Source organism: Plodia interpunctella, chromosome 3 (assembly GCF_027563975.2).
Source record: "Plodia interpunctella isolate USDA-ARS_2022_Savannah chromosome 3, ilPloInte3.2, whole genome shotgun sequence".
Taxonomy (NCBI): Eukaryota; Metazoa; Arthropoda; class Insecta; order Lepidoptera; family Pyralidae; genus Plodia; species Plodia interpunctella.
The window spans coordinates 10,836,992-10,862,776 of record NC_071296.1 but is presented as its reverse complement, the minus strand read 5'-3'; the positions used below and the strand labels follow the sequence as shown (position 1 = coordinate 10,862,776).

The window sequence follows — 25,785 nt, the reverse complement described above, 5'->3', positions numbered from 1 at the left end:
TTCCTTGGACCTGTCCTTTGTATCATTGTCTTTGTTTTCTCCTGTCACTGTGTCATCTTCAACTGGCCTGTCATCTTTTTCACCGGGTCTAGGTTCTTCATTTTCTTCTGGTCGATTTTCTTTTTCATTTTCAACAGGTCGATGTACTTCTTCATTTTCATCAGGTCCAGGAGCAAGTACTTCTTCTTTTACGTAATCTTCCTCTACAGGTGTAAATTCTTCCATATCTTCCCCGGGTCTAGTATCATCATTTTCGTCAGGCCTCATTTCATTTTCGCTATCTCCACCACCTGGTCTATCTCCTGGTCTTGGTCTATCTCCTGGTCTTGGTCTATCTCCTGGTCTTGGTCTATCTCCTGGTCTTGGTCTATCTCCTGGTCTTGGTCTATCTCCTGGTCTTGGTCTATCTCCTGGTCTTGGTCTATCTCCTGGTCTTGGTCTATCTCCTGGTCTTGGTCTATCTCCTGGTCTTGGTCTATCTTCATTTTCATTAGGTCGATGTACTTCTTCATTTTCATCAGGTCCAAGTACTTCTTCTTTTACGTAATCTTCCTCTACAGGTGTGAATTCTTCAACAACTTCCCCGGGTCTAGTATCACCATTTTCGTCAGGCCTCATTTCATTTTCGCTATCTCCACCACCTGGTCTATCTCCACCACCTGGTCTATCTCCACCACCTGGTCTATCTCCACCACCTGGTCTATCTCCACCACCTGGTCTATCTCCACCACCTGGTCTATCTCCACCACCTGGTCTATCTACACCACCTGGTCTATCTCCACCACCTGGTCTATCTCCACCACCTGGTCTATCTCCACCACCTGGTCTATCTCCACCACCAGGTCTATCTCCATCTCCTGGTCTATCTCCACCACCTGGTCTATTTCCTGGATTATCTCCTGGTCTAGGTCTGTCACCAGGCCTAGGTATCTCTCCTGGTCGAGGTCTGTCTCCTGGTCTGGGTCTACCTCCTGGTCTAGGTCTATCCCCTGGTCTAGGTCTACCTCCTGGTCTAGGTCCATCCCCTGGTCTAGGTCTACCTCCTGGTTTAGGTATATCCCCTGGTCTAGGTCTACCTCCTGGTTTAGGTATATCCCCTGGTCTAGGTCTATCCCCTGGTCTAGGTCTATCCCCTGGTCTAGGTCTATCCCCTGGTCTAGGTCTATCACCTGGTCTAGGTCTATCCCCTGGTCTAGGTCTACCCCCTGGTCTAGGTCTATCCCCTGGCCGACAACCTCCTCCTGGTCTACATCCTCCTCCTGGCCGACATCCTACTCCTGGTCTACATCCTCCTCCTGGCCGACATCCTACTCCTGGTCTACATCCTCCTCCTGGCCGACATCCTCCTCCTGGTCTACATCCTCCTCCTGGCCGACATCCTCCTCCTGGTCCACATGCTCCCCCTGGCTTACATCCACCTGGCCTACAACCTCCTCCCGGTCCACCTCCGCTCCCTCCGGGTCGCTTCCCTCCTGGCCGTTTTCCTCCTGGTTTGCGATTTTCGCCAGGTTTGCACCCCAAATCACATGTATAGCCTCCAGGCCACAACGAACAAGTACCACAACTTCCAAGGCCCTTTAGAGGTATATGATCGCCAGCAAGTAACTTCGGCATCGTCCCATAAATTCTCTTGAGGCCGCGTCTAAAGTCCAATTGCAATAAACATGGACCCGGATGCAGTATTTTTATGTCATAAGTTGATTCAAGTTCGTAATAATTATATGTTCTAATATCATTCCCACAAACTAAGTCGGAACTATTATATATAGTCGCTTGTCGACATGCAATTTCAGTTACAGCAACGATCAATGTTACAATAATACCTGTAAATGTTTTAAAAATTGTAGGCATATTTATAGAACGTTGAACGGAGCGCATAAAAGCTGAATGTAACGTTTGAGCCACAAGTGTCACAGAGTCGCTTCATTGGTGTCCGAATGCATTAGCGAATATAGCGAATCAGCAGAAAGTGGCCCGCCTGTGAAAGGTTCTAGGTTCGTTTCCTACTCGTATCACAAAGTTTATATATATAATTGTGCCTCAAATATTGAGTTTTTTTTTTTAGAAAAATTATTTACTTCTCGTAAACAAAATATTATTACAAATATGTTGATCTCCTCTTTTGGAATTCACGGCACTAAGTCCGGTCCTTTGAGAGGCTTGAGTAGGGATATTAATCCAACTCGTAGAGGCATATTATTGTTAGATATTTTTATTATTATATTTATTTGTTTATCCCTAATTTTCCATACCTTTCAAGGCCATATTTAAGATCATAAAAGATCGGATTCACTCAATCAGGTTTCAGTTACTCACTTCATTTCAGGTTTGAGTTAGAATGAAGTGCGCAATAATCGAATGCAATAATATTTTTGATTTTAGCGTGATGCGTACACAGAGTGCGTAATCCTGTTTAATTGGAAAACAATTGCTTTGTGAAAATGGATAACCAATTTGATTCCGGTTACAGGCTGATGCCGACTCGAATGTTCAGTCAGTCATTAGTTAACATTCAGATTTCTTTGTTGCAAGTCACAAGTTAAACAGATACGTTGTAATTGGAAGTATAGGTGACGCCCTGCAAGGGCAAACACTGGGGCAGCTAGATGTCATTTACTTAAATAATACAATCAATTGCGATAGGAGTTTTTCTCATAAGGGAATCGAAGATATCAATGGTCAACTTTATCTCCATATATTATAATAACATTTGTGTAAAAGAAAAGCTTTGTGCCAGGTACACATTGTCGCCGAATTCAAACACATGCCGACGCGAATGCGTGAACATTGCGTATTTAGTATGAGTGGTCAAATCAAAATCAAAATCAAATCATTTATTCAGAAATTAGGCCTTCACAGGCACTTTTTCACGTTATATTCTAAATTAAATGATGTTTACCAAAGCTACAAACTACTAGCATTTCGGAACGACCACTGCTGAGAAGAAATGCCGAAAGAACCTCATTCAAACAGTGTTGGTCCCTATTATGCCAGAAGGGCTTACCATTTTTTAAATATAAATTTATGTATGTTTTTTTTTGTCGCCGAATTCAAACACATGCCGACGCGAATGCGTGAACTTTGCGTATTTAGTATGAGTGGTCGTATTTACCACAATGAATGTACACCGAATGTTTGATGTAATATGTCGAGCTTCGGAGGCACATTAAACCGTTGGTTCCCGGGTTCATTTGCGGTAACTAAAAAAATATCATGACCGTGGAAAGATTTATTGAAAGAAGATGACAGACAAGTACATACAAAATAAATTATAAAATATAAGTAAAAAAAGGTAAATCCGTTTCCCGTGGGAATTTCAGAAAATCCCTTCTTAGTGCTCCCCTACATTCCCCTATATTCCGATCCCTACACACCAAATTTCAGCTTTCAACGCCTAGTAGTATCGGCTGTGCGATATCTGTCGGTCAGTAAGGCAAGAGTTATATATATATATATATATATATTTGTTTCTATGGAAGACTAGTGCCCAGCAGTGGGGGCATTAAAGTGGCTGACGATGATTAATATAATGCGTTATTTCGTGCAACATACAAGCATTGTGACGTCACGAAATACCAAAGTCTGGCGTCTTAACTAATACATTGAATTAGAAATACCTATAACTAGAGCACAAATAAAAAATAATTAATATTAGGTCCTTACATATGAAATTGGCGTTTGGTATAGGAGGAACAAAAAGTAGATTTTTTTTAATTATAATATATTTGTTTAATAAAAAAAAAAGTAAGAACCATTATTATCTATGCACTGTTACCATCTCATAGGTAGTTCATTGATCCCTTTACTAAAAAAAACCATTCGGACGGGAGTAAATAAAATCTTTGAAGGCGGTTTGGACTGCCCTATTGGAGTTGAATTTTTTCCCTTGGAAGAAGTTATCCAAATTTCGAAAAAAATGGTAATCTGTTGGAGCAAGGTCCGGGGAGTACGGTGGATGTCTTAGACATTCCAACTAGTCGCCCCTTGGGTGGTATTGAGTTAAGGCTGTATTTAGATAGCTAAATAGTTGGTTGAAAAAAAAATTCAAAGTTCACGATTATAAAAATCAAATTGTCGGGAAACAGACATTGGAATTTTAAACTGTAATAGCTAGAGTTCTAGTTACTAAACATACAATTACAATTTTCTCACGTTGTGTACATGATATAGAGACGTTTACTGTATGAAAACATTGCCCGTTTCCGTATGAAAAAAGCCCTTTGCATGTTGCATTAAAATCAATTAAAATCGCAGCAAAAAAAAAGCCAATTTTCCACATTTTTTTTTTTTAAACAAAATCTCAAATATCTCGGGAGACTAGAATCAGCCCAGTGGTATCCTTTTAGCCTGGACCGGTACACATATGAAGAAAAACAGGACTTACGGTAAATATAAGTGCAGGCAACAGATCGTCGGCCGAGGCGGGCGCGCCGCACAGCGCCAACACGTGGCGGCAGCAGCGCCGGACCTGGCGCAGCTTCCCGCCGGGCGACATCGCGCTGTCCATACCCAGGAGTTCTGCATACAAAATCAAATCATTTCAACAATTAGGCCTTCACAGGCACTTTTTCACGTCATATACTAAATTATATGATATTTACCAAAGCTACAGACTACTAGCATTATTGCGCCTTACAGGATTCAATGTTCAATGGTTATGTTGATTTCATCATCATCATCATATCATTTATATATATTCTTTCATCAGCACTCTGATCACAATCATAACCTGTTTTGACATACTTTTTGATGACCTCGGTGGCGCAGTGGTAAAGTGCTTGCCTCTGAATCCAGATGTCCGCCCGGGTTCATCATCCCATCCCCGAGTCATGATGGAACATGATCTTGTTTATCTATGTATGTATTTGTTATAAAATATAGTATCGTTGAGTTAGTATCCCATAACACAAGTCTCGAACTTATATTGGGGCTAGCTCAATCTATGTGATTTGTCCTGATATATTTATATATTATATTACTTTTTGACTATATATATTATGTTCTTTGATATGTTATTAGAAACAAAAATTTCAAGAAACAATAATGGTAAGCCCTTCTGGCATGATAGGGACCATGACACTGTTAAAATTAATTCCTTTCGGCATTTATTCTCAGCAGTGGTCGTTCCGAAATGCCAGTAGTTTGTAGCTTGTGAGAAATTGCCATTTAATATAAGAAAATAACGTGAAAAATTGCCTCATCATTTTGAAGAGTCTGGTGTTATTTATAACCCGCCGCCTACATGACGTCAGACTTCAGAATGCTATTGTTGCCTACATCTGCCCAGGCTATGTGTCCCTTAGTCGCCTCGTACGGCACTCACGGTAGGAATGGAGTGGGCCTATTCGCATTGCTCAATTTGCTACAAAATCGTTCAATTTTCAGATTTATACAACAGACTGACATTACAGAATACAAAACAAAATGGCTTTAGTAGCTTAGACACGAAGCGCTGTTCCATTCAAGCTTGCACTCGAGTCGAGACTCGCCCACAACACACATTTTAGCAACAAAATAGAAAACAAAATGGCGGCCTCACCGTTGATAGCTTTATACAGCAGCTGGCGGCACGAAGCGCTGTTTCTATCCAGCTTGCACTCAAGGTGGGACTCCCCCACCCAACTTAGTTGTTGGATCCGTTCCGACATAGCCCGGTCCAGGCGCTCGTCGTCCGTGCCGGTGGGTGAAAATACTACTGATGGTAATCTGTTAGAAGAACAAAGAATAGTACATTAAATAAATCTGCTTCGTTATTTCAATTGAAATCATTATCAAATGGAGTGATCCATGGAATAGGACAATAACCTCCCGTGGATGTCGTACGAGGCGACCAAGGGACGCATAGCTCTAACAACGGAAAAGTAGATGATATAGAATTAGAAGAAATTTAAGTGTGAAAATAAAAAATAAATTTTTAATTTAAATTCTTTTATATACGGCCGGATTTTGACCGCGGCTCCGCCCGCGGCAAAAAGTAGACTATGACACTGACCAACTAACTATCTCCACAAGAAACACCACCTCATTCCGTTGCTCCGTTTTGACGTGAAAGACGGACAAACAAACACACAAACGCACTTTCACATTTATAATATTAGTAAGTATGGATCCTAACTAATATTATAAATGTGAAAGTGCGTTTGTGTGTTTGTTTGCTTGTTACCACTTCACGCTCCATCTGGTCAACCAATCTTCTTGAAATTTTTGCATATAATGTTGTTTGAAGTATGGAGAAGGACATGAGGCACATTTCTTCCCGGAAAAATAACTGTCCCCGTGGGAAATTAAATAAATATATATATTAAAATATATACAAATCACACAGATTGAGCTACTCCCAAAGTAAGTTCGAGACTTGTGTTATGGGATACTAACTCAACGATACTATATTTTATAACAAATACATATATAGATAAACATCCAAGTCAATCAGAAAAAGATAATTTTCCATCATGACCCGACCGGGGATCGAACCCGGGACCTCTCGGTTCAGAGGCAAGAACTTTACCACTGCGCCACCGAGGTCGTCAGCCGAAATTAACGAATCCAAAAAGATAGATAAACAAAGTAACTTCTCGCAAAATTAGAACTAATGGACCATGGAGACAGTACAAGGATTTAATATCTTTAAATCCTTGTACTGTCTCCGTGGTCCATTAAAGTTACAAGGATTTAAAGATAACAAATTATTAAGATTTATATTGTTCTTATAATCCGTCTTTTGACGTCACACAGATAAGATAGGTACAATTAGTGTTGCTGACCACATAAATACCACTAATATTATAAAAGCGATAGTTTGTAAGTATGTATTGAGTACCTGAATATCTTCAAGAAAAAACGTATGATTTATACCGAAAGTATGCGATTCCCGTAAGATTCGGTCAGAAAGTCTAATAGTCAACGGCGCTTTATAATAAAGTAGGTGACGCTACTGTGCATAGATATGTAAGTATTTTTTAACACCTCCGACTGCAGCTAGTATAAAGCTTCATGTCCACTAAAATAGTACTTTAAACGCATTCAACATAATGTATTGTCATAAATTAACTCGATCATGAAAATTTCATTTTCTCTCTCTACGATACTGGAACAAATCTAGACGAAATATGTCAAATTCAAAGTCTCTGCGACCGGCGAGAATGTCATTGTATTGGCGACACATGTTCACTAGAGGGTTGTAATATGAAGTATTATTTACATAAACATTAAGATGGAAAGAATTAAATTTTCGGTTACGGGATCTAAAACGTGTGTTAAAATTTAAAAGTGATAAAAGTTGTGGAGAGTCAATTGTGGAGTGCACTATCTTGTGAAGAATAATTAAAGAACTAATTTTACGACATATATCATAGGCCACAAAGTAGGCAACGGGTGTGTGACACCCTTATTGTTGCTGGCGTGGTGGCCAGGCTGTGGTGACCACCAAGCTTGATAGTATGAAATAATGTGATGGTGATAAAGACAAATTTTACTAATTTACTAAGAATCGCCAAGGTTGATATAGTTTAGTACATAAGGCTTTAGAATTGTATAATTTATGTATTACAATGTACCATATCTGTAGCACTTTCACTAGTTCGATTCGTGGTTTCGATACAAGTGGACACGTGTACTTTGTTTGTGCTACACTTGAGTGTAATGACAGACTGCAGACAGGAATGCAGTATCACGTCCTCATTTGTGTGGGGCAGACAGAGCCAAGAGCCCGAGCGAGCTTAATGGTGGAATAGGCTATTTTACAAATCACATTAGATATATTTTTTAAATGTCACAAGCAATAATTCCCCCACAAAAGTTTATCAGCCGATACGCCCCGATAAGCAGAGATAGTGAAAAAAAAAATTGTTTAATTTTGACTGTGATTTTATGACCGCCAGCTTGATGTTAACCCTCTCTGGTAATGCGATTATTTTTCAAATGTCAAGGCTATTTCCTTCCTCAGTACGCGAGTAGAACATCCACGAGAGCATATACAGGGTTACTGGTATCTAACGCATAACCTTCCAAAGGCGCATAAGGTACATAGAGACTAACATCTTTTGTTCTACCTACGACTTTTGTCTAAATAAATACAATTTTTTTTTAGTTTTAATGTGGTTTCTATAAAACGTTAACTCTGTGTTCGATACCGCTATATAACGCTATTGTACTGTCTCGTGTTGCTTGGCTATCACATAGGGTTAAGATGTGTAGAATAGCAAATTAGATTGTGTTTTTTTTATATTAAATAAAAATCTACGAATCACGAAAATTCGTAGAATAAAAGTTGGTTGTTTTGATGTACCCAAGTAGTCTTTAGGAGGTTTTGCGTTTGATACCAGTAACCCTGAATAGTGGTCGTATTTTAGGGCGGGGCCACACGCCGTGTAGAGTACTCACTCGTGCAAGTAAGACATGGCATGCTTCTCCACAAAATCCATGAGGTGCTCCTTCATCTCCGAATCCACGGCGCTGTAGTGCGGGTCAGACTCCATGTGTTTCATGAAACGCTACAACAATGTTGACATTTGTATGGACTGACATCAGATCACTACATAGAAATCTTATACATATATATATATAATTCTGAAAAATTTTAATAATTTTGTTAAAAATACTATCAACTTTTTTCATTTATTTCAATTTTGTCATTTTTATGTCAATTCGTCTTCTTAATTTTTAATATACATATGTACAAGACCTACATTTGTTAATTGACGTCTTTGGAGAAAAGGCCGCGGTGAAGTGTTTTTGCTTAGTAGCCTTAGTTTAAGTAATTCTTTGACGTCAATAAGTGATGTATATAATCCTAAATTAAATAAAGAATTTTGAATTTGAATTTATCCTTATATATTTTGAAACAAAGTTCTCTACCGCGTCTGTCTGTTTGTTCGCTATAAACACAAAAACTAGTGCACGTATTTTCATGTGGTTTTCACTAATAGTGATTCCGGAGAAGGGTTTAGTTGTATGATTTATTATGTTCTTGCCCGAGCGAAGCCGGGACGGGCCACTAGTTATCAAAACATATGCACATTTTTCAACAGGAATCAAGATGAAAACTGTTAAAAGTGCAATAATATTTAGGTAGGTACCTATTTAGTAATTACAATAATTAAGGGTGGATCCATTTGGTAGATCAGATCGGAATAACTCTCTGTATTCTCACCTGGTAATGCCTCTGGACCCTCTCAGACAACTCGTCGGCGGTCATTACATTAGCGCACTTGATCACGTCCATTACAAGCGTATGCACGCACATACGTCCGTCTCTGTCTATGTGCTGGGAGAGCCGCGGGAAACGGGCTCGGAAGTCTCGCTTCATGCCTTCCAACACTGACGAAGGGATCTTGAATTCTGGTGGCCGCTTCTCGGATGTGTCGTGGTCGTCTGTAAGAATTTAATTCTAGATAGAATAGTATAGGTAAGAAATTCTGCAGTAGTTTTGTTTCTTTTCACTTTGACGATCTCGGTGGTGCAGTGGTAAAGGGCTTGCCTCTGAACCGAGAGGTCCTGGGTTCGATCCCCGGTCGGGTTGGGTCACGATGGAAAATTATATTTTTCTGATTGGCTTGGGTCTTGTATGTTTATCTATTTATCTATTTGTTATAAAATATAGTATCGTTGAGTTAGTATCCCATAACACAAGTCTCGAACTTACTTTGGGGCTAGCTCAATAAGTGTGATTTGTTTACTATAGCTATTATTCAAATAAATAAAATTTTGACTGTAATTCATTTTATTACTGATTAACATCACTCGAAGCCAGGCCCAGCATCTATCTCACTCGCACAAGCACGGCACACGTTCACGTGTACGAACTAATGGACGGCGATCGTTTGAAAGCTTGGTATATCTGCCGCCGACTGTACCTGTGCTGGTTTTCTTGAAGACAGCAAGTGACTTCAGCAAGTTGGCCTTCTTCAGGGTCTCGCTCTGCCGGAGACGCTTCTCCTCGAACTTGGAGAATGAGGAGCGCGCGGTCACCTTCAGATTGAGCCCTTCCTTCTTCTGAGACGGCTTCGGCAGTGTTCCTGATGACGCTTTCTCTATAAACATTTAAAGAAATTCATATTATACAGTTTTTTAATTCATTATCATATCATAGATTTATGTGGTTTTCTATATATTAAATAAAATTAATAAAATCAACCACCACGCACCACAATGCTCGTAGAGAATGCCAGATGGCGTTATGTCCAACATTTGTATTTTTTTTTTTAATTTCATGTAAAAAAAAAGTTTTAAATCAATAAATATTATGTAGTTTCGTTTGTATATTCTCAGTTCCCTAGCCGAAAGTGGGTAGCATTTAGCTGAAACATAACCCTTTTGTGCACTGTGCCGTTTAAATGTATGTTTAATTTTTTAGTTTGATTTGTGAACTTTTTTTAATATAGTTAGGCATGGAACATATGCTTTTTTTTTTCTAACAAAATTGCGCGTTACAGAACGAATAAATAACTTATCTAAAATTTAAATATCTTAAACATCACACAATAACCGCAGCTCTAATATATCTTCCATGGTTTTACATTTGATTCCCCATTTCAGCCAGTTGGGTATTAATTTAAAAGAAATTAAAATTTATAAAACTTACAAACACACCAGGGCACAGATATTATTCCATAAAATTACAAATATGCTTATTCCTGTTCATACTTTATCTTAACAACTCACTACACATAACTAACCAATTAACCTTGGTTACACCATCCTGATTACTATCAAGTGTTATGTCAAAATTTATCAATTTTGATATAATCTTGGGAAGGTGAAGTTCAGATTTATCATGAGATTAAAAAACCTTTGTCATAGACATTGAAAATTTAATGATAGGATATGATAGGATAATTCAAACCTTTAATTTTAATATCCTACTCCCACTACTTAGTACCAAATTGTACAAATTATTTTGTACAATTTGGTACTAAGTAGGTATGAGACTATTATAGTCTCAACACTATTGTTTTTTTTTATTGTTACTTCAATTTAATATTGTTAAGTATTTATGTACATTACATACAAATTAACATCTGCATACAAATTAACAAAGTTTGAAGATTTGGCTCAAATTTTATGACACGGAGGTTAACCCCCTTTGAGAAGTCTGTTGTTGTTTATCAGCTGTCAAGGCTTTATATCCCTTAGTCAATTCTAACGACATTCATGCGGGAATATGGAGTGGTCCTATTCAAGGTACCACATACTTAATATGGTATATGGATAGTTACATACCTAGTAATTTTACTAAGTAAAATTTAGCACAAACCTTGTGGTTGAACAATATCTTATCAATATTACATCTAAAATAAATTGAGATCAAGGAGAGGCTTTAAAACAAAGAGATAAATTACAACAAACAAATGATATAAAAATGCTAAAACGGCAATTAATAATTGAAACAAATTTGCATATATTTTAATAGTAATATAGATTATATATATGTAAAATCCGCCTTATCTTCTATGATCAAATATCTCCAATTTACAACTTTGTAATAGATAAATTATTTGATGCCAACTACTGATACTGCACTAGACACAAACATATGAAAGACATTCATATGTTATTTTCCAAAGGATTTATTTTATCAGACTATAGAGGACAAAAAAACAAGCAGTTTATTTATGGTCTCAAGTGATTTTTAGACTAGCTTTTGTCTGTGGCTTTTCCTGCATTTGTTCACTTATAAAGCAATAATAATAGTTGCACATCTTTTGGGATTATCACCGACATGTTGCAGCATGACATATCTGAAAGGAGGAGAGGGAGGCCCATGTCCAGAAGTGGGATGTAAATAGGCTGTTTATAAAAAATCTGAAGACATATTAAACCAATATAGTAACTGAATAAATAAAATTAAAACTTGCAACTTGTAGCTATTCAAGGTTCCACTCAACAAGGTTTTCACAATATTGCATTGCCATTGAAAAGATTTTTTTACAATGTTTCATTATATGTTTCAGGTTACCTGAAACATATAGCTAGAGTTAAAAATCTCATTGTAGACAAATTATACCTGTGCTGAGAGTTTAGCAAGAATAGATCGAAATTTAGGGAAAACCCTAATATTTAATTCAATCCTTTATTCAAATTTACCTTCATCAAATTAATAAATGTAGTTTAGTGAATTACCTGCCCTCCGTTGCCTTGACATTTGCTCCCGGTGACACTTGGAGCAGTACCCCTGCCACTGCGGGTTCCCGAAGTAGTCGCATCCATTCTTGCACTTCAGGTCGCTCTGCTCAAACCTCAGCAGCGGCATCTTCGACGCAAAATTCATGTACTTGTAAGACCTCTGCAGATTAGGCCCGTGCCACATCATTACAGTTTCAAAATAGCTCACAACAATCACTATTTTCAATAATTAAACCAATTTTAACGCTCTGCACTCGTAAACCCTCCCAAAAACTAGTTCGTTACCCTCAGCCCATCTTCGCAAGAAATTGCCGGAATTCAAACGGACTTTAGCAAGAAGAGTGACATTCATCGCAGAATACAACAATAACGGTGGCCGTTCAACGATTTCCATCGTTATATAGGCTACGCTTATCAGGAAATTATATTCAAGTGGCCGAGATAACTAGCCTGACGGACCTTGCTGCTATGTATAGGAATTACTCACAGGCCACAAGCAAATGTACGTTCTAAAATATAGTTAGTAAAATATAATTCAATTACCGTGATGAGCCGATTGCACACACTATTCCTGAGTTTTAATTTTTATTTATATTAAGGTAAATAACAAGAGAAATAAGGAAGGTAGGTACATTATTTATTTTTCCAAGAAACATGACATGACTGACATCCATGACAGCGGAAAATGACATTTACTTTTTTTATACGGTGAGACAGGGATGTGACCATGAAAGTATACTTTGCAGCTAAAAAGGTACTATTTTCGATTTTTCTAGCACTACTAAGAGTCTCATACTCTCATTTTTCGAAATGTTAAATTTATTCTTGGACCAGGTATGTTCTTCCGCAACGGTATTGAGTGGTACCAAAATTCATTCGTTGGCGGGTTCATCATCAACACACTGCCATTCTCCAAAAGTATTTTAACTGTAACATACAAAATAGGCTCGTTAAAATATTTTACATTCGTTCCAAATAGAGCAGAAAGATTTTTTCTTCTTCGCACAAATAGGCATAATAAAAGTAATAAAAGTTTTTGTTACTATGACAACGAAGTCAAACAAATAGGAGAGGTTTAGCAAAAAGAAATTGAGTATTTTATTATTTCAAGGAAATCATGGAATATTTACAGATAAAGGATGGTCAATACACCAAAACTATTTATACTATGGTATGATAATTTAAATTAATTTATAGCTGTAACGTTAGTATTATTATTCCGATGAGCTTTAACGAGTTATCGATAGCACGAAATTGTGCAAAACATAGTCCTCTTTACAATTAATTGATCATTATAATTAGCATAATTTTTAATAATAGATCATTTGGCATATGCAACATTAAAAAAAAAACGTTTATTTCTGTAAGATAACACTGCAATTATGTACACATTAGCTTATCAATAAAATTCAAGTGGCACTCCCATCCTCCAAACATATTTAGAGTTCAAGTTGATGGACATCAAAAGCATCCGTCCGAAGACTAGGTAGGTATAATGCAATGAATGATAACAACACACACAGGCGGTTATTTATATTTATCTAGAAGGAAATGCGAATTTTCATGGTCGAATTGGTCGATTAATCAGCAACCACACCTATACGGAAGAGAACCAATTTTCGCTATGGTTAACAAAATACCATTTGTTATCGAACCTAATGACCTTTAGGTTTGTTAGCGTACATTAACCTTATCTCGATAACTTGGACAGGTAATAAAATTACAAATATATATATCTAAACTTAGGTAGTTATTTACATATGACTGAAATAAATGTGTTTCAGCTTCTGCCTCATAAATAAATTGATATGTTTACTGAAAAAGAATGTTGTAACTTAGTAGATTGCAGAACGGTAGTAAATACCAATTTTTAAATCTATCAAATTGAAACACCTTATAAAATTTGAAATATGTAAACTAGGTACTTATGAATTTCAATATCATAAATGATGTACTAATATATTACTTACACAAAAATGTAAAGTAAAGCAACATTATAAAACGTGTTAATCTATAAAATTAACCGATAAACGAAATTATCACAGTCTATATTCCATAGCTCGTCAAGAGATTATGAAACATATCAACACACAGTCTCGGTAACGAGAGACTTGATTAGATTAACGAATTCCGTATTTTATTTTTCATAAAATGAGCTTTACTAAATTTAAAACGGCTTTAATTTTTTTTTTGTCACCATTTTATTATTCATCAAGACTAACAATCGTTAAAGTTAAATCACAGTTTCCAAGACTATAAGAACTGCTGACTTTTTCACATCCACTACTTTCTTCAAAGCCTGAAGACCACGAATAATACTTAATAGTAATCTAATAAACAATTGTATAGTACTTCTCTTATAATATGTAATAAAATAATCTCTTGTTGCTGCGAGTTATGTTATCAGAAACAAAGCTAAACAATTTTCTATTATTTTCCTTTATAGATAAAAGAAGCCAGATACGACGACGCAATTAAAGCTCTCAACGATGCCATAAATTTCAATCCCAATCGTGCTGGACTCTCTCTGCTTGGGTACTGCTACTTCAGAAGCCAGTCCTTTGTAGAGGCTGCCAACTGCTACGAACAACTGGTGGCCATGCACCCTGACGTTCCAGAATACAAACTTTATTTCGCTCAAGCTCTTTACGAAGCATCTATGTTTGATGAAGCGTATAAAGTGACTATGCAAATAACCGCCCCAGAATTAGAACGAAAAGTCGTCAAGTTACAATCGGCGATAAAATACGGCGAAGAAGACACAATCTCAGCCAAAAGTTTAGTAGATTCGTATCCGATGGAGGATCCCGACAAAGATATAAATCTAGGATGTTTAATGTTTAAGGATAACCAATACGAAGAAGCTTTGCAGAAGTTTTCCAGGAGTCTTAATGTACTAGGATTTAATGCACATCTACATTATAATATTGCACTTTGCTACTTTCGCCTTAAGGAGTATCCGCAAGCTTTGAAACATATCACTTTAGTAATCGAAAGAGGTATACGTGATCATCCAGAATTAGCTGTAGGAATGCAAGCAGAAACATCGGAAGTAAAATCAGTTGGAAATACTCTTACCCTTCATGAAACGGCTCTAACTGAAGTGTTTAATCTAAAGGCCGCTATTGAGTATCAATTGAAGAACATTGAATCCGCTCGAGAAGCGTTGAGTGATATGCCGCCTAGACACGAACACGAGTTGGATGCAGTAACATTGCATAATTTAGCCTTAACTTCTATTGATGTAAAACCGACAGATGGTTTTGAGAAGATGCATTTTTTACTGCAACAGGACCCATTTCCACCTGAAACTTTTGCTAATTTATTGCTCCTGTACTGTAAGTTTGAATATTATGACCTCGCGGCTGACGTGTTAGCCGAAAATGCTCAGTTTACGTACAAATATTTAACACCATACTTATATGACTTCTTAGATGCCATAATAACGAGTCAAACCTCTCCAGAAGAAGCATTTCAAAAGTATGAAGACATCGCATCCAAGCACGCAGAACAATTGCGGAAACTTACGAAAGTGGTCCAAGAAAGTCGCTCGCAAGGTGACAATGATCAGGTTAAGAAAGCTGTAGTTGAATATGAAGAAGCTCTAGAAAGATATATTCCTGTGGTGATGGCACAAGCTAAAATTTACTGGGACATGGAAAACTACGGACAAGTTGAAAAGATTTTTCGGAAATCTGTTGAATTCTGTAATGAATCAGACGTGTGGCGTCTAAATGTAGCTCACGTCTTATTTATGCAAGAAAATAAGTATAAAGAGGCTGCTAGTTTCTACGAACCAATCGTCAAGAAACAGTACGATAATATTTTAGATGTGAGCGCAGTCGTTTTAGCCAATTTATGCGTCTCTTATATAATGACATCGCAAAACGAAGAAGCTGAAGATATTATGCGTAAAATAGAGAAAGAAGAAGAACAGCAGATATTTGAAGACCCATTAAAGAAATTTTATCACTTATGTATAGTGAATCTTGTCATCGGAACATTATACTGTGCCAAGGGTAACTATGAATTTGGCATTTCCCGAGTGATAAAGTCACTGGAACCATTCAACAAGCGGCTGGGAACAGACACCTGGTTTTATGCGAAGCGTTGTTTCCTGTCATTTCTAGAAAACTTAGCAAAACACTTGATCGTCGTGAAAGATAACACTATCAAGGATTGTCTTCAATTCCTGGAGGGTTGTGAGACATACGGAAGACGCGTGAGCACTGTCATCGAGAGCCCGTTCCAAGAGGAGGATGCGAATACTAAAGCTAAACAAACAGTCACGTACGAAGCCCGTCTTTTGAGATACATGTTTTATAAGCTTCGGAACATCGATGATTCCGTTACGATTAATAAATATGAAGATTTAAAGTAGAACTAACCAGGAGGTATTAATGCTTTCCCGTGCTCTGATTTCCTTGAATCTTTGTGTTTTAAGACAAAATCCCTTTCTTGACCGAGGGATATTGAGGCGATAGGATAATCAGAATCTAATTCTGGCTCATTGTCACGATGTGGTCCTATATGATCGCGACCATTTTTGTACCTACAAACAGATTTTAAATGATTGTTTATACATTTGTCATTGAAGTGAAGCCACATGTCATGTCGTTGTTACCTACCTGTTAACCAAAACGAAGTTATACAATATCCCCTTGAGTTTTACAAGGAGTTCTCGTAATGCCAACACTGGTTCTGGCCAAGGCAATGCGGGGATAGTGACTCCGGAATAAGTATAGGTGACACCTGGATCGCCGTAAGCCACATGTTTGCGTGGTATATTATAGGACTTTCCGAACACCCTGAAAAAAATAAATATACCAGTAAAAATCGTGTACCTACTTACTTAGTTTAGTAAATTATAGTTTAGTGGAATCTGACGGAGCGGAGCTTTAGATATCTCGATTGATGTAATAAATATAAGTGGCTTTCCAAACAAAGGACACGTGTTTTTATTACTTTCAGGTATTTGCTTAAGTACTTATGTTTAAAAAAACATGTCTGTATTACACAAACAAGTTTTGCTTTTATACTTTTATAATCAGACGAATTACAAGTTTAATGTTAAAATTATACTTGTTACTGCCGTTGGCTGCGACAAAGTTTGGTCTTTTGTCTCTCTCTCATCTCCGCATGTTATCGGTTGCGTTCGGGGATAGCCAACGAAGACCGGCTGCACCTAGGTATAGCCTAAGTAATACAGGCTAAACCTAGGTGAAGCCGCACTTCAGGGTTTAGCCGAACATATACACAGGTAAAATCCATCATAATACTTACTTTATTATAGTCAAGTCGCCTGTAAAATATACTAACGTTTTTTCTAACTCTTTAAACAATTTAACGGATATTTGTTTCGGTATTACGAGAGCGTAATCTATATCAAGTTCGTTATTCTTAATTTTTTTCCAAGGTACTGATTTGCAATTAATTTTTTGTAACATTTCCATAATTGATTACAATAGAGAGTTAAGAGCTAAGAAATTATTATTGGTAACAGATTTACAGACTATATTGGCAACATTCTTCTTTCAACGATTGTTTGTCGTTCCGTTCGTTTGTTGTTGTTCTTGACGCGTTGTGATTAAATCTTCTTTGGTTCTTGATCACAAGCCGATTTTGTAGTAACATTCTAATCTAACACGCGATTTATTTCACAACTATGAAACAGTTTTTATTAATTAATCAGCTAAAACAACGTAAAATTAAATTATACTTCAAAAATACTATCTTAGCCGTCATGTCAACAAAATCTGAACTGAAGTAAGAGTGAGATGAGTGGAGTGGATCAACTATTTTTTAAAGTATTGCCATTACGAATTTTACTTTTATGTAGTAAAAATTAACGACTTCCGTTTTTATTTTAGTAGAACAGGTAGGTACCTACTTAGTTGTCAAAGTCTAGCAAAGTACACCTTTTGACTTTTGCCTTGCACTTCATCAACTTCAGCACTTATTATTAGGTACTATTTTCAAGATATGATCTGCAATGAACAGCTATGCTAGTTGGGATACAGTGGAACCTCGAGCCAATAAACCTAAATGTGTATATCAGTGGTTCTTGGTATTTTATTATTATTGGTATTAACTTCGTAGTTCCATTTTCAATAAAAATAATAAAATGTCAAAACGATACATGTCCAAAACGATAACCCCCATTTTAAATTCTACTAACATAGTTGTCTAAGTTTCTTACTAATATAATATGGACTTGTATTGTATATGTGCATAGTCTGAAATAAATTTTTTCATTCATTCATTCATTCAAAATACCAAGAATCCACCAGTCCAAGTCCCACCAGTCCCACTAGCTTCATAGTTCCATTTTCAATAAAAATAATAAAATACCAAGAATCCACCAATCCCACTAGCTGGTGGGACTTTATCGGTGGGCCCACGAGTCAAAAATCGAAGAAACTCCTAACTTTCCCAGAATGTGGTAATTGTCTGGGATCCGAAAGTTACAACTATAACCTATAACAGCAACATGTCGACCACCTACTTATAGTTAGGTAGCTATACCTACCTTAAAGTTGTACAAATGAGTAAACAGAAACAAAGGTAAAGAAAAAGTCAGACGTAATAAATATTTAATAATTCTCAAACAACATCAATACCAAACTGAAAAAAATTATAAAATCATGGATTCAGCTGCGGCTCGGGCTCCGGCAACGACAGCATCGATGATGGACAGTTGAAGAGGTTATTATTCCGCAGAAACCGCTGGAAAGCTAACGAGCCGGTAAGAAACCTACCCCGGCCCATTGGATAGTTCATTTTTACGTTCCTGAACGAACATTGTTTTCTAGGTTCTGCGTTCGACTCTGGTATAATAGTTCTAGATCTAAAAAAAATAAAAAATACTTAGACAAAAAAAAATCTTACGCGCATTCGTTTTGTTAATGCATGGAGATGGATGTCAAAGCCTACTTGTTCGTTTTCAAGAAGATCGGCTAACTTCTATTCGAGTAGGTACATGAGAAAACTCTTTGGCTCTTCTTTAAAATTGGCATACTTTCGAGTACTTAATTCTTATCTCCATTAAAATCTTATAATAAAAAAGACATCCCAAGTATCAATAGGTACCTACCTACACTGCTTATCGAAATGACAAGGTAGGTAGATATAAAAAAGAATTCCAGTCACAGACCTGGCATATCAAGTTTCACCTTGATTCGGATGATGATAAACTTACTTTGTGTAATCCAGCAGGCATTCCTCGTCACAATACACCGAATATTGCCTAATCCTGCTAATTGTATCACCGTTGTCCAAGTCGGTTTCGTAATCATACTCGTACAGTTTTTCTATGATACCATCCTTATCTTTGACGGTCCAAACATACTCTCCCGGAAGCCCTTTCAACCTCGGAGCGTCAGAAACCAACGGTACCAAACCATCATCTTCATTTAAGATCTCCGTGATTCGCATCCCAGATTCGTCTGGAAGTATTTTATTCGCTTCGCCTCTATTATCAGGTTGAGACCGCAAGAATTTCCGAATTTCTGCGCTCACGTCGGAATTTAACAAATTTTCTTTAGTTTGCACAATAAACCGGCTGCAATAGTTCTTTAGTTCCTGGTTTTTCGATCTATAAATTTCATTTATTAAACTCAACAGATTCTTTTCCGCCTCCTCTTTATCTTTTTGAAGCTTCCTTAATCGAGCTTTGAGAAAAACATTTTCTTGGTGAGTCACGAGGTACAGATGTTGGAAACTAACATATCGAGAGCGATTTTCTTTAATTTGTTTATGTGTGTCATCGATATGCCGTAACAGCCTCGTTTTCGCCATCGATTCGAGCTGATATTGCATTCTTATATTTTTATTTTCGTGGATAGCAGCTATCAGCAGCTGCCCTAGGTTCTTTCGCTCTTCGCCGACTTCTCTCAATTTATTGAGTAAAATCGTATGTAACTTTTCTTGACCTTCACTTCTAGCGTTTATTAGCAAGCGGAAAAAACGCCTGACTCTTTTGTATGTTATCATTTTCATATAGTAACGTAAGATACATGAACAATGTAACATCTGAAGGCCTAGAACGGCTAGCATTCTCGTGACTTTATATTTAATCTTTTTAAATGTTTTATTTAAATCAAGTTTAGCAACTTTATGTTTCGCATATAATAAAATTTCCGTTTTCTTATTAAATATAGATACCGCCAAAGCGCCTGCGGTAAACATGTAGCAGTGTACCATAGCTACACTGGGTTGCTCATCATTTATTTGCTTATAATTTGTCAAACGGGGATGAGTTTTCGATTTTACTCCGACAACGGTTAAATTCGCGAAGGACTGGTCCTTCGTTAGTATTGGACCTAAAATGAAATCACAATTATATTGGCAAAATCAGTAGGTACTTCCACGTCGTCACCTAGCTGTAATATATATACATTTTCATGTATAAATAAATAATTTTGTTAAATAAACAAAGATCTGGGAGATCGGAGAATCATAAATTCTATAGCAGTTTTCCGAAACGCCGCCCTTATCTAAATGTCGCCTATATCACTCTCCAACTATCCCACCAAAAATCACCTTATGCTCCGTTTTGACTTGAAAAGTAGGTACCTAGCACAAGCAAACATTTTCGCATTTATAATATTAGTACTTAGGTATTATAAGATTCTCATAGAGTGTGTCATTATAACACAGCTCCTGATAGAATTCATACACGTCGCCTAAAAGCCTCTCACGTAGCTTATCAATTAATCTGTCTTAATTTTTACAGTACCTACCTACTTTAATTTTTAGTACATTGAAGTTTGTGGGAGCCAAGGAACCAATTAGTAAACTTGTATCACGTATGTAGGTAAAGTACATAAAATATTAGCGACGTTTTCCAAATCTATGTTCTAATTACTTACTTTTATGATATTCCTTACTTTTTGTGTACGTATCAACACAACACACAGCCACCCACATAGCCATGGCTAAGCCAGTAAGCCATTTGAACGCTATGTACATTTCTAATTTTACGCTTTTGTATTTCTAATCCCAGTGCATTTAACAATACATAGGGAATATTTCGCTAACATTGATAGGTACCATAAATTTTATGTTACAATAACGTCGAAACCATATTTTGCGAACAACAAAATCTGTGACAAAAATGACATTTCAGGTTAAAAAGTTTTCTTCATAAGTCTGCAAGGAGGTAAGTGAACTATAATTTTAATTATCAAGAAGTTTTTTTAAAGATCCAAAGTACACGATTCTCAATGACGATACACTGACGATATTGTAATCGTGCATTAAAGTTTTGACCCCTCAGTTCTCGCGCGGCCCGATCGGACTACGATCCTATTGTTGTTCAATTGTCTTTATTATCTTCAGGGTCGAAGGTTTAAGGGATAAAGGTGGGCGGATGAAGATGATGAGAGATGATGCGAGCTGAGGAGCAATGTGATTTGGTTCAATTTATTTCGCCCTAAATTGCTTCTTCATATTCAAAGTGCCCGGACATTATTATTAATACTGTCATAATTAATCACCTGGTCCATAACATATGCATGTCTAGTCAGTACACTAACATTGTTCTTTCAAATTATGTCTTTAGAGGTGTGATCATGTAAAATGATGATAAATTTATATACATATATGAGCTGAACACTAAAACTGCAGAGCCAAGTTGCATAGAGCACTATTACAACTTCAGAGTAAAGCCCCTAAGTAGTTTAATTATAATGAAAAATAATTATTACTTATACATTATAATAAACACTCATTAAACAAAACAGATATCTTAAGAATAATCAATAATAATAACAATCTATATCAATTTCATTATTTCGAATCTTTAATTTTTAGTAACTTTTTAATTTTCACTTGTATCGAGAGGGCTAACAATTTAACATTCCTTTTGTACCACTCTTTGTTATAGGCCATGTGGGCGTTCCAGTTTTTATCAAGGAAGGCTTTGTAAAATACACTCATTTCGTCTGCACTCAGGTTTTGTTTTCCCTCTGGCAGATTCTTCTTTAGAAATTCTTCTCTTTCCTGGAACAAACGTCAAATAGCTAGTAAAATATCATTTCACAAGTTCCAAAAGATACTGGAATAGGACTTATACAATGTTGAAAAATAAAATTACTTATAAAATATGTTCACCATATTAGTAGATAAAATTTTCATTGTATTGTACAAATCAATTAATTAACTCTTCCTATATCCATACTTCTATAGGTACTAAAATTTTATAGAGAAAATATATTTTTTGTTTATATGATTATAATTAAAAACTACTGGGCCGATTTTGATGAAATTTGGCACAAAGATAGATGATATGATAGCCAAATTCATGAGTATAGTTATGATATGCAAAAATGCGATATTCCCGGGGAAGTAAAGCCATAGTGAGAATATTTATATAAAAATAGAAGACAAGGGTGTACCTGGAAAAACCTAGAATTGTGTTGAGACCAAAATTCTTGATTCCATTCTTGAACCTCACTCCGCATTTCTCTGTATCGTTTCTCCAATGTCGTCTCGTTCTGTGGCTGCCTGAATATAATCCTCCTCAAGTTGGACACAGGATCTGGTGGACCGACCATATCTGACGATATTTTCGTCGGGTTTGGAAGCTGTACGCTTTGAACTGAGTTAGAATCGGAGACCATTCTCGTATACCGCAACGTTGTAACGTATAAACATGTTTTTTGCTTGCCCGTTAATAATACACGATGGTGAAACATGGCTTAAAATTTTAACTTTATTTACCTACTTTTTTAAGTGGAAATATGCTATAAAAATGCAGTTTGGAGGATATCATTCACAAATCACAACACCACCGATGATTGCCATGACATAACGTAAACAGCTGATTGTTAATGTCTCAATAATGTCATAGGTCAAATGTCAAACAAAAAAAAAACAATACGGCCAACTAGGCAATCCAATTTGCCAATTCAAGGCCCAGTTGACAACAAAGGCATAACATGGCCAACGTGGCCATACTACAACAGTATGAATTCACTTCATCTTAGCTTTACAAAATTGTTATAATTACACTTGAGTTACATGGTTACACACTATTCGATAATTTATTTATCGCAAAAAAGTGTTTTTTTTTTCTTTTAAGATTCACATAATGTAAAGTAAAAATATTCTAAAATAGATTTGCCTGTTATTCATAAATATGATAAAGTATACTTTAAGTTAAAATATTATTGTGTTCTGTCACTATCGCCCTTTTTATACATAATACAGTGCGATAGTGACTATACTTTAACTTTTTTATTAATGACCGGGCAAGTTCACGACCGTGCCGATTCAATCGAGCGAGATTTAGCGGCTTTCATATAAGCAAATCAAACATAGAATCGATCATCAAAGCGCTATCAAACAAATATAAAGTTCTATGGAACAAATCGTATAACTAAGCAAATATGCATGCATGTATGATGCCATGAAAAAGCAACCACACTATCAAACTGACATGTGTCAATTTTGATTTGTCAAAGGAATGAATTATCGCGAATTTTTTTCGGACGACCGAATTATGTAAAAGTGTTTTCAAGATCGAAAATATTCGATAAAAACGACGATTTTAGCAAGATCTAATATATTCTTAGTTATTCTCAGAGTTATTTAAAAGCAGCAAGATGGGAAAGAAAGAAGAACCCGTTGATGAATTTTCTCTAAAATTGGACGCATGTCTTACCGATACAGTTATCAAAACCGGTAAATATTCAATCAAAATGTGTTATTCTGTTAGAAATGTAGTAAGTTGTTGTGCTTATTTGAATTCTACTTTTCTTGAGAATCTACTGGGTTTACGACATATTAGTCTGGAGACACAGACCATGAAAATCTTTGTAGCAAGCAGCATGCCATATTTTAATATAACCAAATAGATAAAGAAAAAATAATATAAATAATTCATGGATAATAAAATACTTAGGATCCGAAGTCATTATCATCTATTTCTAAAGGCTTTGCTGGCCAAATGCATATGCAACAAATTATTTGCATACATGCATGCATTGATTACAATTCCATACAATCTGTGCTGCATACAGATACATTCTGTGAGCCTTTAAAAATATTTGCTACATTGTATGTAATGTTTGAGATTTAATTTTTTCCTAATATTAATCTTGTCATTTATAATTTCAGGCGGTGGTGTATTACTAGGTGCCTTAACATCCGTACTATTCCTGGGCAGACGGAGATGGCCCATTATAGCCGGCATGGGAATGGGCCTTGGCATTGCATACGCCAATTGTGAACTAGAGATAAATCCCAAAAAGAAACGTGCAGGTTGTTAAGTGTTTAGTTAATCAGGTAAAACTCATTAAATAATTAAGCTTGAGAAGCTTATATGCTTTAGGGCTTCACAGCTAGGACACGCTCAGGTGAATCATGTTGAATTTCCTTGTTTGTATAGTCAAAATTGATGTTTGTTATGTATGTATTATATTGTTGCAGTCTAGCTTTATAAAATGAAATATAATAACACATGTGAAGGTCACAGTTTTAACTGCTACTCTTGCTAATTTTTTTCTATTTGCATCCCGCAGCCAGACAAATACAATAAAAATATCTTTTTTGAACAAACTTTTATTGTTGTCAGAGAGACCTTGGCGCGAAAAAAATTGTGTAAACTATGGAGGAGTTACCTTGTTGGGAGCCAATCCTGCCATGCATAAAATAATGAATTGTCATTCAAACTTAATGTGTATACGAAATTTCACCTTAATAGGTTGAATATATATCTGCTTCAAAATTGAGTTGTAATAATCCACCCAAGCAAACATAATCAGCCCATTGCAAGTTAACTAAAATCTTGTACCTATAATATGGCATGAAAAAAAGTTTATGTCAATGAAAAGTGATGAAAATCTATTTTATTTTTGTTTACTTAAGTAAATTAATTTATATTTGTTTCAGATAAGAGAAGGGATTTCAGATAAGAACAGGGATTCTTGAGGACAGAAATCATGTGAAGATAAAATCGCATTTGTGCTCGTAGACAACTATTTAGAAACTATTGTAATTTTGTTTGTGTACAAATGATTATTTATTATAATAAACATATGTTAATTTGAATGCCTTACATTTGTCTTTACTTAAAGTTATGAATCTCCTTGGAAATTTCACAGCATATAGTCCCGTGTGAGGGTTGTGGGGTGATATAGATCCGAATTGAACAGTTTTGATGTTATGTAGGTCTCCCACCATAACCCGCTCCCAGATATACCAATGAAATTGTATGCCCATGGTGTCTCTTATTATTAACTTTGGGGACGCCAGTACAAGTACTAAAGTAGGATCAATTTAACAGGTCACATTTGACACTTCGTCCGAATTCATAAATGTAACCTTGTAACGGAGGGCGTACAATATTTATTGTTACAAAATCAGAACTACAAAAAAATCAAAGATAAATTAATAATACTAACAAAAGAAGATATTTTTTGACAATTCTAGCTATAGGCTGACAGATGTCAAATGTGAGTAATTAAATTGGTCCTACTTTTGATGAGTGATCAGTCCTTCCATACTGGGACCTTTTCACCCTGTTGTCTTTACTTCCTGATGTACACTTGTATATGCAAGGAAAAGGTATGAAAATATGGTGAAACAAGAAGATCCTCTTACGACTTTTCGGCAGTCATACATACTATTCAGATCTTCATTGCCTTTTTGAATTGAGAT

At 36.3% G+C, this 25,785-nt stretch overlaps 5 protein-coding genes across 9 annotated transcripts in view; 2 read left to right on the top strand and 3 right to left on the bottom strand.

Annotated features, from left to right (window-relative positions):
- The window catches only part of Rabex-5 (Rabaptin-5-associated exchange factor for Rab5), a 33,895-nt gene extending 21,100 nt beyond the window's left edge, over positions 1-12,795 (bottom strand). Inside the window, exons 1-7 of one of the 2 annotated variants that reach the window (XM_053769938.1) lie at positions 12,667-12,795; positions 12,121-12,250; positions 9,855-10,031; positions 9,152-9,372; positions 8,383-8,492; positions 5,540-5,706; positions 4,385-4,518 (exon numbers count right to left, since the gene is read on the bottom strand). In XM_053769938.1, coding sequence (XP_053625913.1) covers positions 4,385-4,518; positions 5,540-5,706; positions 8,383-8,492; positions 9,152-9,372; positions 9,855-10,031; positions 12,121-12,250 — 939 coding nt within the window. In that variant the 5' untranslated portion in view covers positions 12,667-12,795. Of the gene's footprint in view, positions 1-4,384; positions 4,519-5,539; positions 5,707-8,382; positions 8,493-9,151; positions 9,373-9,854; positions 10,032-12,120; positions 12,284-12,666 lie in introns of both variants that reach the window. The other variant, XM_053769937.1, reaches the window with a different exon arrangement.
- Positions 12,796-12,913: 118 nt separating this feature from the next.
- Positions 12,914-21,238, bottom strand: LOC128683887 (uncharacterized). 3 transcript variants are annotated; one of them, XM_053769946.2, is made up of 5 exons: positions 21,012-21,238; positions 19,322-20,444; positions 16,752-16,931; positions 16,512-16,675; positions 12,914-13,050 (listed from the first exon to the last, which is right to left on the bottom strand). In XM_053769946.2, the coding sequence occupies exons 1-5, from the start codon at positions 21,091-21,093 to the stop codon at positions 12,914-12,916; spliced, it is 1,686 nt and encodes a 561-aa protein (XP_053625921.1). In that variant the 5' UTR covers positions 21,094-21,238. The 3 variants fall into 3 exon arrangements, with proteins under 3 accessions (XP_053625921.1, XP_053625920.1, XP_053625922.1); XM_053769945.2 differs by having other exon boundaries at positions 20,994-21,236; XM_053769947.2 differs by lacking the exons at positions 12,914-13,050; positions 16,512-16,675; positions 16,752-16,931 and adding an exon at positions 18,700-18,970 and having other exon boundaries at positions 20,994-21,234.
- Positions 13,164-16,518, top strand: Ttc30 (Tetratricopeptide repeat domain 30). Of its 2 annotated transcripts, none has more exons than XM_053769940.2 (2): positions 13,164-13,294; positions 14,570-16,518. In XM_053769940.2, exons 1-2 carry the CDS (start codon positions 13,241-13,243, stop codon positions 16,502-16,504), a joined length of 1,989 nt encoding a protein of 662 aa, XP_053625915.1. In that variant the 5' UTR covers positions 13,164-13,240; the 3' UTR covers positions 16,505-16,518. The 2 variants fall into 2 exon arrangements, with proteins under 2 accessions (XP_053625915.1, XP_064293050.1); XM_064436980.1 differs by lacking the exon at positions 13,164-13,294 and adding an exon at positions 13,527-13,609.
- A 665-nt stretch (positions 21,239-21,903) lies between the features above and the next one.
- On the bottom strand, positions 21,904-22,964 carry LOC128683893 (COA8 family protein CBG23705, mitochondrial). Its single transcript, XM_053769954.2, has 2 exons — positions 22,521-22,964; positions 21,904-22,125 (listed from the first exon to the last, which is right to left on the bottom strand). The coding sequence occupies exons 1-2, from the start codon at positions 22,818-22,820 to the stop codon at positions 21,913-21,915; spliced, it is 513 nt and encodes a 170-aa protein (XP_053625929.1). The 5' UTR covers positions 22,821-22,964; the 3' UTR covers positions 21,904-21,912.
- Positions 22,965-23,572: 608 nt separating this feature from the next.
- On the top strand, positions 23,573-25,183 carry LOC128683894 (MICOS complex subunit Mic10-like). The gene is made up of 3 exons (XM_053769955.1): positions 23,573-23,808; positions 24,244-24,387; positions 25,018-25,183. The coding sequence occupies exons 1-3, from the start codon at positions 23,730-23,732 to the stop codon at positions 25,038-25,040; spliced, it is 246 nt and encodes an 81-aa protein (XP_053625930.1). The 5' UTR covers positions 23,573-23,729; the 3' UTR covers positions 25,041-25,183.
- Positions 25,184-25,785: the final 602 nt, after the last annotated feature.